The sequence below is a fragment of the Hyperolius riggenbachi genome, chromosome 10, assembly GCF_040937935.1.
Source record: "Hyperolius riggenbachi isolate aHypRig1 chromosome 10, aHypRig1.pri, whole genome shotgun sequence".
In the NCBI taxonomy this organism is placed as follows: domain Eukaryota; kingdom Metazoa; phylum Chordata; class Amphibia; order Anura; family Hyperoliidae; genus Hyperolius; species Hyperolius riggenbachi.
Window position 1 is genome coordinate 148,457,197 of NC_090655.1, and position 17,162 is coordinate 148,474,358.

Consider the following 17,162-nt stretch of genomic DNA (forward strand, 5'->3'; position numbering starts at 1 on the left):
TCACGATTTTCATTCTTTTTCAAAAGACCTTGCGTTTTTAAAAACGCATGCGTTTTTAAAAACGCAACGCAAGCGCAGCAGTGTGTACAGGCCCTTAGACTGTCAGTTTCTGAAACATATTTTTCTGGAAAACATTGCAATATAACAACAAGTGTCAAAAAGTCATAGGGGTGGGTGGAATGATATTATCTATTAATATCAACAAATGTGCATGTTTTCATGATCAGCGTATAATAAATCCAAAACCTTTTGTTATGTATAAGTATACAGGAGGAAGAGCACACAGTAATAAGTTCCTGATTGTTTTTTTTAGCTGAAGGTCTCCAGTTTTTAAACTGGAGACCACAGTCTGGCTACAGTGACCAGACAGGGTGCAGTGGCCTTATGTTCCCAATGCACAGAAATCTTGGCTTTCTGAATTTTAATAGTTGTAGTCGACTTTAATGAAAAAAATAGGGAACCATGCATGTGTATGGACATTTTTGTATTTATTGCTAGTGATCACACTGCCTGGCTGGCAGGCTGCATTGACCATGAAATTAATGTGCGATGGCTTTGCATTGTGGTCGTGATTGTGAACTGTTTTCTTTTTTTTTTTTTAAACCTAAATACTGTGCTAGCACATGTGAACACAGTGTGTAAAAATGTGACTTGGGAGATTCATCAAAATTCCAATGCCACATCCTTTGTGTGTTTTCTAACTTTTTTTTGTACTTTTCTTCTGTATCTTATTAATCCTGACTAGCACTGCAGAAAGCCACCCACCACCCTTTCCTATTGTTTGCCCATTGTCAACTGCCCTAGCATCAGCATATATATTTAAATTCAGAAAGGCTCCCTATTGGTCTATTTATCTGGAACAATAAGTATACTTGGCAGCAAATTCAAACCATCTTTAATGGAAAATTTCCATTTAGATTCCTACCAAAGCTTACTAGAACTTGCTGCCAAGGATTCCTATTGGCTCCTTTGAAGGAATCCTTAGCTGGTGGCATGTGAATGATGGATGAAAACAGCAGGGCAGTGCTCTGCAAACAGAGAAAAAAAAAAGTAGGAACAGAAAAAAATTAGCATTGGAAAATAAACATGGATTACAGCCCTAGATATTAAAAATAGCAAAAATAATCTGATTTATTTCATTTTTTATACTGTTTTATCCTGTATTGTAAATAAGTAAGGGGTCAAAAATGACCCCTTTCACCTACTATGGAAGCAATATAGTTACATGTCACCCATAATCTATTTCCATTTATTTAACGAAAACATTATTTTAAGATAAAGTGTACAGGTTTGCAGTTTGTTTTGATTAAAAATCCTGTGCATTTTAGAATAGAAGTTGGGTATAACGATGCAAATACTATGTGCATAGCTACAGTAAAGTCTTATTATAGCTAAATCATTTTTCTATTTTTTCTTAAATAGCTGGTGGAGCTGGACAACAAAGTATTAGTCAGAGCATTGGTGGAGGTAATAAATCAATCACTGCATTAATTTAACACAAATAACTAGGCTGTTTTCCTTTTTGTCTTTCTCTGCCTGAAAAAGTTAAACATCAGGTATGCAAGTGACAGTTTCTGCCAGGGTTGGACTGGGTCTTTAGCATAACCCTCACTGATAAGTAATTACAGCTATAAAACACTTTCCTGTCAGTAAATGGCTTCTGAGAGCAGGAAAGAGATAAAAATTGTCAATAATTCATAGATTTAGAGCTCTGGAATACTTCAATGAAGATGTCATTGAGCATAGACAATGAAACAGTAAAAACTTAAAAACTAGATTTAAATATAAAATAAACCTGTGTGATATCGAAAAAAAAGTAATTTTTTAGGAGAAGGACGACAGATACAATTGTTTCTCTCATCAGTTTATTTTCACCTCGGATGTCCTTTAAGGCCTAGTTTTCACTTGTGCATTGTTCAACAACACAATCGCAATGTGATATGCAGGGACTTAAAAAGCCCATTCAATTTAATGCTACAATTCCCATGGCTGCATGCACTGTGCAATGCGGTTCCATCCATTACAATGAACCGGAGAGCAAGGCAAATTGCTATTTATGGTGCACTGCTACCTGTATTGCAAGCACCCCACAAGTGGGGATGAGGCCTAAATTCTAACTATGGATTTGTTTATACTGTGCTGCCAGCCACACAGTAGTGCATTTCTTCTGAAAAACAAAAAAGTGCAGTACATGTTATTGATTGAGTGTAACAAAGTAAATAGCATACAATGAAATGTCTGTAAGGCCTCGTTCACATCATTTAGCGCAGATGGCTGTGCGATCGGAATGCAACGCGTCTGATCGCACGCCATCTGCGCTACTATGCACTGCGCTAGAGGTCCCATTCACTACAGTGAATGGGATCTGCGCTGCAATTCCCAGAAATGCATGCAGCAGTTCGATAGCGCATCGTGCTGCTGCGCAGCGCAATACAATGGGAACAGTAGAAGGGCTGTCTATGCCCTTCTACCATTCTTGCGTGTTGGACACTATGCGCACTGCCAAAATGCACACGGCAGCGTGCATAGTCTGAGCGAGCTCTTACTGCAGTTTGCTTTTTCTAACTTTTTTTTTTTTCAAACAGCTGGTGGGGCTGGTCAGTACGGTCAAACTCAGAGCTCTGGCGCAGGTAAGAAATGATGCTGAATGATGTCCATATCTCAGCAACGCATGGGCCAACATGCAAATCCCTTTTTCTCCTCAGTTTTCTCCTAGGTGATAATTTTTTATCTTTCATTTTGCATTCAAATAACTTTTCAGCATTTTGCAAACCAAAAAGTACCAAAAGTAGTAGAAAAAGTGCGATCAAAATTATGTTGTGTATTTTATTGATTGCTGGTGGTTTAAAGGGCATTTTATTGACAAGGGCCTCAATTCAATAAAAATGAACGCCTTCGGTAATGCTGAAAACAGCTGATTTTACCAATCACTTTCCCAAATTCCAGTTCACTGAACCTGTTTCTGCACAGAAAATTAGAACTACTGATTAGTGGAGTAAATTACTTGTGCTGTAACTGTCTCAAGAAATGTCAAGAAATTGCAATTCACAAAGATTTATGCATTTGGTAAATCGGACAAAAGTGTTTGATATTTTTCTCCAGCTCTTACTAGCTGATAACTTACTCCCTCCATGCTTTCTCCATGCAGTATCACTGACAGACAGTCAATAGGGAGAGCCAGGCAGCCAATAGGGGGAGCACTGCTTCTCACGCTGATTTGATTCTACATGGTGGAAGGTGGGTCTTCACTGTAGCAGAGTAGGGGAATGTGACATTTTATGAGACTTTTCTGCATCCCTTTAGATGTCAAAATCTGTATACTGTTATACCGAAGAGCTCCCCCTGGTGGCGGCAGCACATCTAAAGGGGTGTCGGAGATGCACTAGAGACAGAAAACCCAGACCCACATACACAGCTTCCTACCTCAGTGCTAACCTACTCCACAGTTAGAAAGTGACACTTACCGAGCAAGACTTAGTGAATTGAAGCATGTTTGTTCAGTAAATTACCAAACATCTGCCTCATGCGGAAAATCTTTAGTGAATTTGGTAATAAAGTGTAAAATACCGAATGCGGTATTTTACCGCCCTAAATGATTTTACCGAACTTCCTTTAGTGAACTGAGGCCAAGGTGTGAAAATATCAACTTGGAGAAAACTAAGGAAAACAAATGAATTTCACATGACCCATGATGTTTTACAATGTGAAATTGTATTATAATATACTCATTTAAAATAAAATATAGTTTCTTAGTTGCTACTAGGAGTTTCCTAAGCTGTTAACAGCTGAAATTGTACCGTGTTTTATGCCAGCCACACAGCTGCTAATAATGTATAGTTTACATTTCCTTCTGGACAAAAAACCCTTTATAAACGCTACAGATGTTAGTTGTCGGGCATAAAAATGTAAATAGCATACAAAAGAATTTCTACTGCTACAACTTGCAATCTAACTTCTTTTTTTATTTTAAACAGCCGGTGGGGCTGGACAGTACAGTCAAACTCAAAGCTCCGGTGCAGGTAAAAGCAATGATTGTATCAATTTTACCATAGCAATATAAAAAGAGTTACATAGATTCGAGCATCCCCACATTAGCGGTAACCAAACCAGCTGATTTGTCACAGTGACAGATCTGTGACTGAGCCGTATCACCCAGAGCCACAACTTGGAAATAATTGAAATAATTGTGAGTGACTGTCTTTGTCTCAGCAACATATGATTAAATATACTCCGTTTTTTTTTTATGCAGACATAAACTTTATAGGAAAACACATATAGCTCCTCAGAAATTCACTGTGTCAACTTTAGAGAGATTAGCCTGTCTGATTAGGCCTTATCAGCAAGTAATTAGCAAGTGTTAGTCAGAGCTTTTAGCTATGTCTGAACTGTGCCTTGTTGTACCCTTTTTCTGGGCTAATATGTAAACACTGGAGATTAACGCTTTCTGTGCTCCCAGGATGTAAACTTTGCACTGAGTTTTTGTAAGATTCCTGTAAGTTGTAAAGAAGAATTGTTTTCCTTTAAAGGTTATTATGCAGTTGCTTATCTTTTAGAGCAGAAAGGAAGTTCTGATTTTAGGTCTGCTCTAAGTGGTATCTCTCAGTTGCTAGTAGGTGTATGCTAAGCAGCTAACAGCTACAATGATTACATTGTTTTATACTAGTTGCTACCAACAGCTACTATCTACATGTTGTGCTGACTGCTAGCAGTAGCAATATGTTGCTCCAAGCAACTTTCAAACTAGCTACGCACTGATTACAGAGAATAGTAGTTGCTACAAGTATCTACTACACGTCGCCCTACATGCCATAACCCTTACTGGTATAAAACACCATTTCAAGTTAAATGTAGCATTTGAATCATATACTAAACAAATACCCTCTATGAGCACTGTATACTTGCAGAATCTAACTTTTTTTCTTTCTGACACAGCTGGTGGTGCTGGACAGTCCATTCAAGTTCAAAGCTCTGGAGCAGGTAATGAATCAATGACTGCATCAGTTATACAACAATAAATTAAAGAAAACGGTTTTAATGATTTTAATGATTACAATATAATGTATGTCATTGTATTAACACTGAGAAGGAAGGTACATGGAACAATCCTACTCCTACTGTAGTGACAACAGTGATTCAATTTAAAGGGAACGTAGCTGCAAATTAATATTACGTACTAACGTCACCGTCCGTTCCTCTCAAAATCTCACCATTTTCTTCTTACAGTGATCCCTTCCAGCTCTGACAATATTTTGTCAGAACTGAAATATACCAGTTGCTGTCAGTTATATATCAGCAGCTGTCAGTTACAACTGAATGTGCAAGGTAATATCCAATGTTTCCATATGGCTCAAGTGGGTGATATTACAGTTTAACAGAGTGCTGACAGGAGGCTGTTATGGGGTAAAGGCCATTTTCAAAATGGAGGACAGGGAATTCCATTGATCACAGTGGACAAATAGGACGCAGGAGAGGAGAAAGAGATTGAGTAGTAGACTACACCGGAGGTAAGTATAACCTGTGTATGGTTATTTTGACTTTTTATTTTCAGTTCAGGTTCTCTTTAAGCATAAACAGAACTCTGGAGACTTGTTAAACTGCACATTCATAATATGAAATGAAAATGCTGGGCCTGGCGACTATGTTGGATTAATTCATGACTACCCATGTCTCTGCAACAAATGATAGACACGTGCTAATTTAATTCTAATCTCTTGGGTATTAGCAAGTAAGTGACTGCTCGGTTGCTAACAATTTTGTGTTTGTACCTGCCACATAGTTTCTAGTACTAGACATTGTCGAATATATTATATGTTTAGCTTCATTCTGTCAAGTAACAAGTTACTTAGAGGAGCCCTCTCGTTCCTGAACTGTCTTCATATCACCTAATGTGCATGTGCACAATCAATTTATTCTCATTGGTTGTTTGCCGTTGCTCAGTAGAGTAGGAGTGAGTTGCTCCTATATTGTTGCCGCAGTTGTGTGGCTTAGAATGTGGGCTGATGAAGAGAACAAAAAATTGAATGGTCTGCAAACAGCTTCACAGGGTGGTGTCCCCTGTACAGATGAACTATTCTGCAGTCAGCAGCTTTATGGCAGTAAATTGATGACTTTTATAGTTTTAGTTGTCCTTTAAGTATAGTTTGCTTGTTGCTTTAGACAAAATTCTCTATAAATTGTACATTAGTTATTGCCTGTAACAATGTAAATAGTATACCATGGAGTATCTACAAATACGTGTCCTAGCTAACATTTTTTATTTTTCTGAAATAGCTGGACAGTACAGTCAGAGCTCCGGTGCAGGTAAGAAATCAATGACTGTGTAAGTCATATCCTAACAGTAAAAATAATTAGTTTGATCATTGAAATGATAAGACTAAGGCTGTAGACACACTATGAGCTCTTTCTGACCATCAGCGCTTCCTGAGCATTTTTTTTTTAAATTTTCCCATTGACTTGAATTAAAATAGCTGTAAAATCGCGGTAAAATTGCAGTGATTTTACCGCAATTTTAATGCAAGTCAATGGAAGCATTTTTAAAAAACACTTACACAGTACTGATGGTCAGAAAAGCACTCAGAAAGTGCTCATAGTGTGTCTACAGACTTGTCAGCACATTAATAATGATGAGAAGAGATTTATCCAGACTGATGAAAATGCAGTTGCATTTTGTGTACAGATTGAAATGGGACCAATCAAATGTGGTTGCAGCCCATCATGATTGGTCCAATTTCATACTGCTTACTAAATGCCCCCAAAGGTGCATCAATGCAGGAAATTAACATTTTATTAGTGATCGCTAATAAGAAGGACGTTACAGCATCATTCTTGAGATTTGTTAAAGAGTAATTGTCAGGCTGCGGAAGCTAATTTAAACCTCTATTCTCCTGTGTTAAACAGTTTAGACGGAAGCCAAAAAGGCAATAGTGAAGATAAAAATCTCTCTTTCATTTGATGTGTGCTTATCAGCAAAGCTGTTAGACCCAAGCTCTTAAGAGGACGCAAGCCGCAAACCATACTGCAAAGCATTCTGGGGCCCTCCCCTCGGCTGCTAATGAGAAGTTACAGGGTCAAGTAACAATAGCATGTAACTCAGTCCAGCGCACAGCACTGATTAATCTCCCGGCAGAGTACACTGCAGGAGTCCGCTATTGTTCCTAGCCACATGGCTAATTAATATTCACTGCAAACTAGTGTTATTCAGTACGAGCTTTTCTGTGATCAGGAAGCAGGGAGGACATGACCACACATTTGGCTTCATGGAGACAGACAAACATGGAGCCTGCCATGAGCTGTCAGGAGCATCATTCTCTGCATATACTATATAAAAATTCTGTGAAATCCAAACGTGGACAGTGAAATGCATATGTAATGTAAGTACAGCCTATATTTAGCTACTGATATATGTGTTTATTTTCTCTGAGACCCTATACCTAACAGCTCCTCTTTAAAACACATTCACAATATGAAATCAAAATACTGCACCTAGCTAACTAAGGTATCTCCAGTGATCCATGTAGATCTCCAGTGAGGGTATCATAAGCAATCCAATAATCATGGACTAAATTATCTAAAGACAGTCTACATTTAAGTAGTTATGATAGTCCACACTTACCTGTGTGATATCAGATACATAGTAAAGGTTGCTGAAAAAATGCTAATTAATGGTTGTGTGATGGCTATTGAATGCTGTATCCCTTATCTGTCACTACACAAAAACCCTTTGTGACTACTGTATAAAGCAGTTGCTTGGTATAACAATGTACATAGCATACAATGAAATGTCTAAAGGTTCAAGATATAATATTAAACTCATTTGTGTTTATTTTTCTGAAGCAGCTGGTGGGGCTGGACAATACGCTCAAAGTCAGAGCTCTGGAGCAGGTAATAAATCAGTGACTATGTCAATCATACCACAAAAAGGATATGTGTATTGATTAGAGTATTAGCCAGTGCATGACGAATGGGAAGGACTGCATTGTTCCTACTGCTCACTTGCTTTACAGTGATGAAGTTTGACCACTTGCTGTGATTGGGGCAGTATATCTAGGCCCGTAAGACTTCATCTAATGTCTCAGGGGCGTAGATACTCATCTTCAGGGTTCTAAGCATATCATGTGCACATGCACCCGTGCTCACCCTGTCACCAGCCATTACAGCACAGATTGGTGAATGGGAACATATCAAAGCCAATATCAGACATACCAACAACATACCAAAGTCAATAAAAATGCCTGAATAATGAATGATCTCTGCTGTAACAAACAGCAGAGATCATTCATTGAAAGTGCCAAAAAAACCACCCTAACTTTCACTTTCTTTTCTACTTAGAAAGCTGTTATAAAAGTGCCCTACAATAAAAAAAATCTACACATAAAAACAAAAACACTTGTAAAAAACTATCAAAAAAACAAAAACAAAGTGACAGCATTTAAAAAAACAACATCAATATTTATGTTGGGGATCAGTTTTTTATTTTGTATGTATGAGGGTATATTATTGTTATTTTGCAAATTTATAAAATAGGATCCATTCACTGTCAGTTTTTTCACCCCAGTAAAACGAGAATAAACATGTCAGTTTTTTGCTGTGGTGGAAACCGAGCCTAAGACTGTATCTACAAAACTGCTATTTTACTAACCTTATTGCAGCTGCCACTATATTCAGGAAAGTGTACACTTTGTACTCAGCAAAAATCCTTTATATGTATTGTGTATATGACCATATAAATATTATACAAGGAAATGTCTATATCTACTACATTTCAATATAATTAACATTAACTCCTGTTTTATATTTCTAAAACAGCTGGTGGGGCTGGACAATACAGTCAGACCCAGAGCTCCGGTGCAGGTAATAAATCAATAACTACCCAGTTCATTCATTGTACCACTATAGTCCCTAATTGTTCTAACTAACTTTTTTTTACATTTCTAAAACAGCTGGTGGGGCTGGACAGTATAGTCAGACCCAGAGCTCTGGTGCAGGTAATACATCAATAACTACTAGTATATTCATTGTCCCACTATAGTCACTAATTGCTCTAACTAACTTTTTTTTTCTTTACATTTCTAAAACAGCTGGTGGGGCTGGACAGGCCATACAAACTCAGAGCTCCGGTGCAGGTAACCAATCAAAGGCTTCATTAATTTACCACAACAAAGTAACAAAAATTGGTTTGATAATTGCAGTGATCAGAAGATATGTCAGTGCACCAATAATGAACTGGTTACTCTCTCATCTCATCCACTATAAAGATTGCAGTGATGACATATAATGGTCATTTAGATGCAAGTAATTCCAAGTTGATACAGAATTAAATCTGATTGTACCTGATTGCATCCAGTCTGTTCACCATCATACTACATAGATGCATGGTATATCTAACAAAGATTGTATAGTGAGACTGAAGTCGTGTTGTCAGTTTTATTTATGACAATTGGCAAACTGAATGAATTAGTTAAAGTATGGGCTATGTCCCATTTGCACCTCTGCTACAAGTAGCTGGCTGATAGTGATTTGTAGCTCCATAGACTTAACTTAGTGTTCTAGCTAGATACAGCATCAGCTGTCAAGCAAGCTAAACAAAGCTAGTTATAGAGATCTCTAGCTGCTGCGAATCTCTGCTGTACAATACTAATATGCTTTGAATCTTTCAAGCGAAAGCACCATTTCAAGCAAATTGCATTTCGTTAAGAGAAAGATACAATGGAATATCTATTGCCACAACTTTCTATAACTAATAACTTCTTTTTATATATTTCTAAAACAGCTGGTGGGGCTGGACAGTACAGTCAAAGTCAAAGTCAAAGTCAGAGCTCCGGTGCATGTAAGAAATTATTATTTTTAGTAATACTGATTTACAGTATGTGCGCTATTATCAATGACTGTATTCATTTTGCCACAACAAAGTAAACAGAATCAAAATGATAACTGTAATGTGTGTTAACAATGAGAAGGATGGTACATGGGTGACGGGAAATTTGGGCGCCCTCTAGTGGTGGAAGTTTGGGTGCCGCCATAGGCGCACATAGAAATATCGGCTTTAAGGGGAAAATATGGGCACCTTTTGCGTGTTTTTTTGCAGCGATTGGCGACGGGGGCCTTGGAAGGTTAAGATTAGCCATAGGGGGTAAGTAGTTAATGTTAGCCATGGGGGTGGTTATGGTTAGGCATGGGGGGGGTTAAGATTAGGCATCATTAGTGGGCGGGTTCAGTGTGAAAATATGGTTGATTAGTAACAGTAAAATCTAGCTAAACATAACCCTAAAGTTAAAATATAATTTGCAGCTACATAAATGTGTGCTATGCTATACATCTCTGCTAGACTGCCACATGCCACCCATATGCCATTACCCTTATTGGGATAAAATATCCTTTCAAGCTTTACTTAACAGTTTGCATTTTGCACTGCATAAAAACCCTGATAAATGCTTTATTTGGTAGTGTTTGGGGCGTAACAATATAAACAGATTTCAATGGAATATCAACAGCTACAACTTGCTATAACTAACTCATGTTTTATATTTCTGAAACAGCTTTTGGACAGCAGAGTATCAGCCTGAGCTCTGGTGGAGGTAATAGATCAATAAGTGCATTCATTTTCACACAGCAAAGCACAATAGGTCTAGTTTGATAATTATATACATTAGAATACATATCAGTGCACTAATACTGAAACGTCATTCACTCTTACATCTCACCCAATTTAAAGGGACACTTAAGTCAAACAAAAAAAATGAGTTTTACTCACCTAGGGCTTCCAATAGCCCCCTGCAGCTGTCCGGTGCCCTTGCCGTCTCCCTCCGATCCTCCTGGCCCCGCCGGCAGCCACTTCCTGTTTCGGTGACAGGAGCTGACAGGCTGGGGACGCGAGTGATTCTTCGCGTTCCCAGACACATTAGCACCCTCTATGCTGCTATATGGTATATGATATATGCTATAGCAGCATAGATGGCGCTATTGTGGCCAGGAACGCGAAGAATCACTCGCGTCCCCTGCCTGTCAGCTCCTGTCACCGAAACAGGAAGTGGCTGCCAGCGGGGCCAGGAGTATCGGAGGGAGATGGCGAGGGTACCGGACAGCTGCAGGGGGCTACTGGAAGCCCCAAGTGAGTAAAACTCATTTTTTTTGTTTGACTTAAGTGTCCCTTTAAAGTATGCAGCGTGCAAATGGACACATTAACAGAATTTTAGCAGTCTATGCTAAAATACAACTTTATATTCTAGCAACCACTCTGGTCAGCATCAACTGGAGTATGGGAGGCACCCAAAAAGTAAAAACAAGACATTTAAAAGGAGGGCAGGACAGACTCCTGAAGAAGGGCAAATGTTTACTGAGCAGGATTTATTAGCACCAAATAATGCATTTCATTGGTCACAACTATCTTCATCGGGATCAAATGTAGACCAATAACCAGGTTAGTTAATCATGTATGTAACTGACTATTCCTGCACTTGAACCTGATGAACAGGGCTTGCATTATTTGGTGTCATGCTCAACATAAAATTGTCCTTCATCAAGAGTTAGAGACTCATTATAATGACACATAGTAGAATGCAGTAAACTAGTCAGGATACCCACTTTTACAGCAATTCTTCTGGTTCCAGCATCATAAACTCTTCCTAAATCTACAGTATATACTGCTGTTTATTGGTATGCAGCCCTACCATCGCAGTGATGCTTAGCCTAGGCTGTTTAGCTATTCACAATTCTTCTCTCATAGCACTCTGGGAGATCAAGCATCCTCATCACTGGCTTCACCTGTCAGAACTAAAGATTTCAGAATGTAAATAAGGGCAAAGCAAAGACAAGGACACTGACTTGAATTTACAAATGACTATTGTAAAAAAAAAAATAGTTTATTCAGTATGGTATTTTGCAATAGTCTAATCAGCATCAGCTGGAGTGTGGAAGGCACACAAGAAGTGAAAAAAAGACATTGAGACATTAAAAGTCAAGTCAAACTCTTGAAGAACCCCCTACCCCCCCCCCCCCCCCAAAAAAAAAAAAGGGCAATGGTATTCATTATAGTATTTTGACTACAGTTTCTCCACAATAGTTTTCACTTGTTGGATACACTTATACCCCCCCCCCCCCATCCTTAACACACACACACATGCACACATATACACACACACACACACACACACACATACACGCTTACCCAAACACACCGATACATCTTACTGACTGTACATAGTAAACTTTTGTCCATTTCTTTTTCATTCAGGTAGTGCAGGAGGTGCTGGACAGGGCTCCTGTGGTGCTGGAAAGCCAGGTAAATATATTACAACTTTCTAAGCAACAAATACATACAGGCAAGTACAACTTTAAGAAATCCAGATTATATTATAAAATGAACAGTCATGCTACTAAAACAATATATGAAAATATTGTACAGATAAGATGCTTTCTTCTGTTACATTTTCCCCAGTAACAGATATTACTGTTTCTTTTCAGGAGCTGGCGGCGGACAATGCCAAAGCCAAGGGGGGAGCTCAGGTACACAATATATCTAAACATTGCCGTAAGAAACCTGACTATCAGATGCTAAATGAAAATCAAGAAATAAACTCTCTTTGCAGATAAACTATTGAACAAATAATAAACAAAAATATATATTTCCTATATCCAAATATTGTTCACTATTCATTACTTCAATTATAGCTATTACATTAAAAGCTTCCTTATTGGTTATGATGGATTTTATGATGGACTTTATAAACATACTAATATGCTTTTCATCTGTTACAGGAGGCGGACAGGGTCAGATCCAAGTCCAGCAGTCAGGTAAAAAGAGACAGAATTAATCTACAGTATATTTTTCACTTCTAATACTGTTACCACATGAAATATTTCATATGCATAACACCCTAATTATCTGGTCATGATCATGTCCAAAAGCAGGAAGTGATCACACAGCAAATCAGAGCGTGACACATCTATCAGCTGATCAAACTGATCATATGCGTCATTTATTTCCATTACTTTACCTAAGAGGGGGGCATAAGTTGGGCAGACCAAATGGATATTAAAGACTCATTTGTTAAATTTTTTTAGAATAAAACTCAGGGGGGCCATATGCTATTTACTTTTTTCTTAAGATTTCTCCTAGTTTATATCTCCACACCTTAGCCTTTTCAGCCACCAGCAAGCACGAAAATACTCAAAATCATTTTGAAAGTACTTTTTAGTACTTTTTCAATTATAGAGTGCTTAAAGTTTGTTTTAAATAAAAGAAGAAAAATGATCTCTTAGGAGAAAACATAGGAGAAAAGTGAATTGCATATGGCCCAGGGTGCTTTTATCCTTAAGGCGGGTAAATATTAATGCAAATTCACTAAATACCCCTTTAATACTCATACATTAGTTTTGACTCAATTATAAATATGCATATTAATGTACTGTTTATTGCTTGCTTTGTTGTTACTGTCAAGTGTGGACAAATTGTGAGCTTCTGCTCCATATAATACAATGTAATTAATACTTATCTTTCAATCAGGAGCTGGCTCTGGAGGTTGCCAAGGACAAGGTGGGTTATGGGGCAAAACAGGTACCCACTCATTATATAACTAACACTTGCCTGACTAAAAGCTTGTGTAAATCATCATCCAATATATCAATATTATGTCTACCTCTCGGTTTCAATTGAAATTGGTTTATAAACATCATTTAACACACACACACACGCGCACACTAGCGCGCGCGCACGCACGCACACACACACACACACACACACGCACGCACGCACGCACGCACGCACGCACGCACACACACACACACACACACACACACACACACACACACATACAGAGAGAGAGAGAAAGAGAGAGAACACTTTTTTTTTCTTTTTTTTTACTAATAATACATTAAGGCTGGTTAAGCAGCTACATTTGGCTAGTAGATCATTAATTGGTATGATTACGGTAAGTTCCCAACTTCTGCATAACAAACTGCTTGCAAATCTGCAGGAAGGGAGGGGGGAGAGGAAAGTAATGAGGGCCACCAGAGGAACGTGGCCCACAGTGGAAAAAAATGTGCTGTCCTCTGAGATTTGGGAACACATTAGTATATGTCTATAATTATAGCAAAAAGGTTTGGTAGCAATGAAAAATGCAATTAGATTATTGAATCCATCTGTTTTTTCACTAATACCTCCAAACTGTTTTTATATCCAGATCCCAGCCAGTGCCAAGGTCTAAGCCCACTCCCAGGATCTGGAGCACCCAAGAAGTGAACACACTGGATTATCAAAATGGCATAACCCATCACCCGATTTATACTCGAGCGATAGTCATGCCTTTTGTGATTCTTTCATTAAATTAAATTATCATTGATCTCCAGTATCTTGTGTTTTTCTAAATAGACTAAACATCTTCAGTATCTCTAGTTTATTATAAAATAGTTGCAGATTTACTACCTAGTTCACAGATATAGCTATGAGGCATACATTTAGCAACGTTTGTGTGTGCAGAAAGTGTGTGTGTGTTTAGCAACGTTTATGTGTGCAGAAAGTGTGTATATGTGTGTATATGTCCATGCGTGTGTGTGTGTGTGTGTGTGTGTGTGTGTGTGTGTGTGTGTGTGTGTGTGTGTGTACAGTGATGTTTTGTACAGTGCTAGATAGTAATGAGATGACATTGGGCAGCTTATCTTTTATTTCTCATAAAACCAGTCATATAAGAACAAAAAAGACAAATGTTGGTCGATTCAGTCAACCTAATAACCGGCATATGAATGCATGAGTAAAGCAGTCATACACAGTAACAACAAAAATATGGAAAAGCCCCCAACCCACTTAAAATGAAGCCAAGATATACACATCACGCCGTCAAAGAACAATATATTGAGAACGTATCGTTAAAAAATTCCCGTGGATGTAAAGGTGTGAGCTGAAAAGCCACAATGAGGCCATCTCATTCTGAGGGCCTTATGCCAACAGTGGATGGTAACACAGTCTATGCTTACGCATATATTTGGATGGACACAAAGTTACACAATGATGATATCTGAGGTTTACTGTTGGCCTAAATGCTTGTACACATGTTAGATCAAAGTTGTTCTTAGGAATTTTTCTTGATTGCTAGGGTGACACTGTGGTTAATTAGTCCTGTACAGACATACACCTTGGCAGTAGCCAAATAGCATGTACTGTCAAAAGAGAGGAGAGGCGACCAGGAAATGCAGAAGTGAGTGGCTTCTGGATAGAGGCTAGATTCTTGGCCAATATTGTGTTCTCGGGCATAGATTGTCTAGCAGGTGTATAGAGCTTACACCTTGCAAGATGCAGTTAACAGCCTGGAAGGGGGTGTGTTACGCAGAGAAGATATGGACAAAACCTGGCAGTAGGGACGTAGCAATAGGGGTTGCAGAGGTTGCGACCGCATCGGTGCCCTCAGGCCAGAGGGGCCCCAAGGGATCCTCACTCAACTGCAATTTAGCTTTCTATTGGTCCTGTGCTCATAATAATCACTTCTATAGATACTTTGAATAGTGGTAATCATTAACAAACTTCTCCCCATTCCCTTCTTGCACCTCTGACACTGTATCAATTGTTATGTATAGAGTGCTTGGGGGGCCCCATTGTAAAACTTGCATCGGGGCCCACAGCTCCTTAGCTATGTCACCAGGGCCGGATTTGTACTTCTTACCGCCCAAGGCCGACTATTACCAGCCGCCCCAACCGAAACCGTATCCTACCACCTCTCTCCACACACACCCAAACTTTTTGGGCCGATGGTGTCCACTATTGCGGCTAGTGCCGAGGTCTCCATGGCAACGTGAAGTGAATCAATCATGTCACACGGGGGAACTGGTCAATCAAGCGATCTACAGGTGATGGGCGTGCTGGGAGCCTTCCACCACACACACATAGTCAAAAGTGGCTCACAATTGGACATTGGGTGGGGTCAGCAACGCGTAAAAGTGAGTCCTGTACCCACTGCTGTCTCCAGGGTAACAGCGCTGGCCAATCAATAATTAAGAAATGGGTACTGTGAGACGCTGCCTTCTGTATTCTGTACTATTTGCTGGTGCTGCCCCTGGTCCTTTCATCCCCCACACCAAGTACGTGAGAACCAGCCTTCTGTAACTGCCTGCAGCTGCTGCTATGTCATTGGACAAGGTCTGGCTTTTTGCTAGTCACACACTGTTCACAAACGTTTGGTTAACGGACTGCAGCTGCCTGTAACACAGCACAGGCAGATGCCAGCTGGTACTAATAGTGCAGTTATCCTGACCACTTTCATTTTTTTGGACACTTGCAAATAATGCCCACTGTCTGCAGGCCGCCCCTTGTTTATCTGGTGCCCTAGGCCATGGCCTATGTGGCCTTGCCAGAAATCCGGCCATGTATGTCACTGCCTGGCAGTCAGTGCATATAGGAGCACATTGAAAGTCAATCTCACTTACCAGTCATGAATTTATTTCTCAGTATAGCAGTTAACTTATTACATTCAAAAGTTCATGCTAGACAGCCAAACGTCTTCCTAAAAATAGGGAATCTAGAGAGTGCCAAAAAGACTGCCAGAAGCATTAAATCCAGTAACTAATGCCCATGTAAGGACAAGCAGTTGGCCAAGCAAGGGCAAAAATCATCCACGACTGCCAACGTTCTTTGCAAAAAAAATTTCTGACAATTAAATGTTCATCCACTTCCCATGTCTACAGTATACTAAAATCCAACCCAAATAAACCCTGTGTACACGATCACTGCCAGGTGTTGCCCTCCATATGGCTTGTAGTCTGAAATATAGTTTCATGCAGAGCTGTAAGCCACAGAAGTGCCTCTTCATAGCACACCTACCACTAGTCCACTAGTGTAGGAGTCATTTGCGCTTGGAATGCAGCTGTCTGTCTTTTGTTCATTTCAATAGGGATGCACAAGCAAAGGCGTCTGCAGAAAATTTTCCGGGGAGGGGCAAAAAAAAGGGGGGGGGGGGAGCCATGCGGCGCCGCACTGAAATACGGGGAGAAACTTGCATGTACTGTGAACAAATATTAGGGTAGGCCAAAAAACAGGCGTGATCATAGATTAGGATGTGGGTGTGGTCACAGTTGGAGCCAAGTTTACATGCACTTAGCAATGGTGGGACATTAGACTAGGACTATAGTAGGAATTAGATTGAGAGTGCCTCCGACACAGGTGCCCCCCAGTTGAGGTA

General features: G+C 39.4%; 1 protein-coding gene across 2 annotated transcripts in view; it reads left to right on the top strand.

The window, feature by feature from the left end:
- LOC137535745 (loricrin-like) overlaps positions 1-14,336 on the top strand; it is a 48,287-nt gene extending 33,951 nt beyond the window's left edge. The window contains exons 3-17 of one of the 2 annotated variants that reach the window (XM_068257614.1): positions 1,423-1,467; positions 3,975-4,019; positions 4,933-4,977; positions 6,271-6,300; positions 7,834-7,881; positions 8,806-8,850; positions 8,940-8,984; positions 9,078-9,122; positions 9,770-9,826; positions 10,536-10,574; positions 12,230-12,277; positions 12,460-12,501; positions 12,754-12,789; positions 13,502-13,531; positions 14,178-14,336. In XM_068257614.1, the coding sequence (XP_068113715.1) occupies positions 1,423-1,467; positions 3,975-4,019; positions 4,933-4,977; positions 6,271-6,300; positions 7,834-7,881; positions 8,806-8,850; positions 8,940-8,984; positions 9,078-9,122; positions 9,770-9,826; positions 10,536-10,574; positions 12,230-12,277; positions 12,460-12,501; positions 12,754-12,789; positions 13,502-13,531; positions 14,178-14,236 (659 nt within the window). In that variant the 3' untranslated portion in view covers positions 14,237-14,336. The remainder of the gene's footprint in view (positions 1-1,422; positions 1,468-3,974; positions 4,020-4,932; positions 4,978-6,270; positions 6,301-7,833; positions 7,882-8,805; positions 8,851-8,939; positions 8,985-9,077; positions 9,123-9,769; positions 9,827-10,535; positions 10,575-12,229; positions 12,278-12,459; positions 12,502-12,753; positions 12,790-13,501; positions 13,532-14,177) is intronic. The other variant, XM_068257615.1, reaches the window with a different exon arrangement.
- The last annotated feature ends 2,826 nt before the right edge of the window (positions 14,337-17,162 follow it).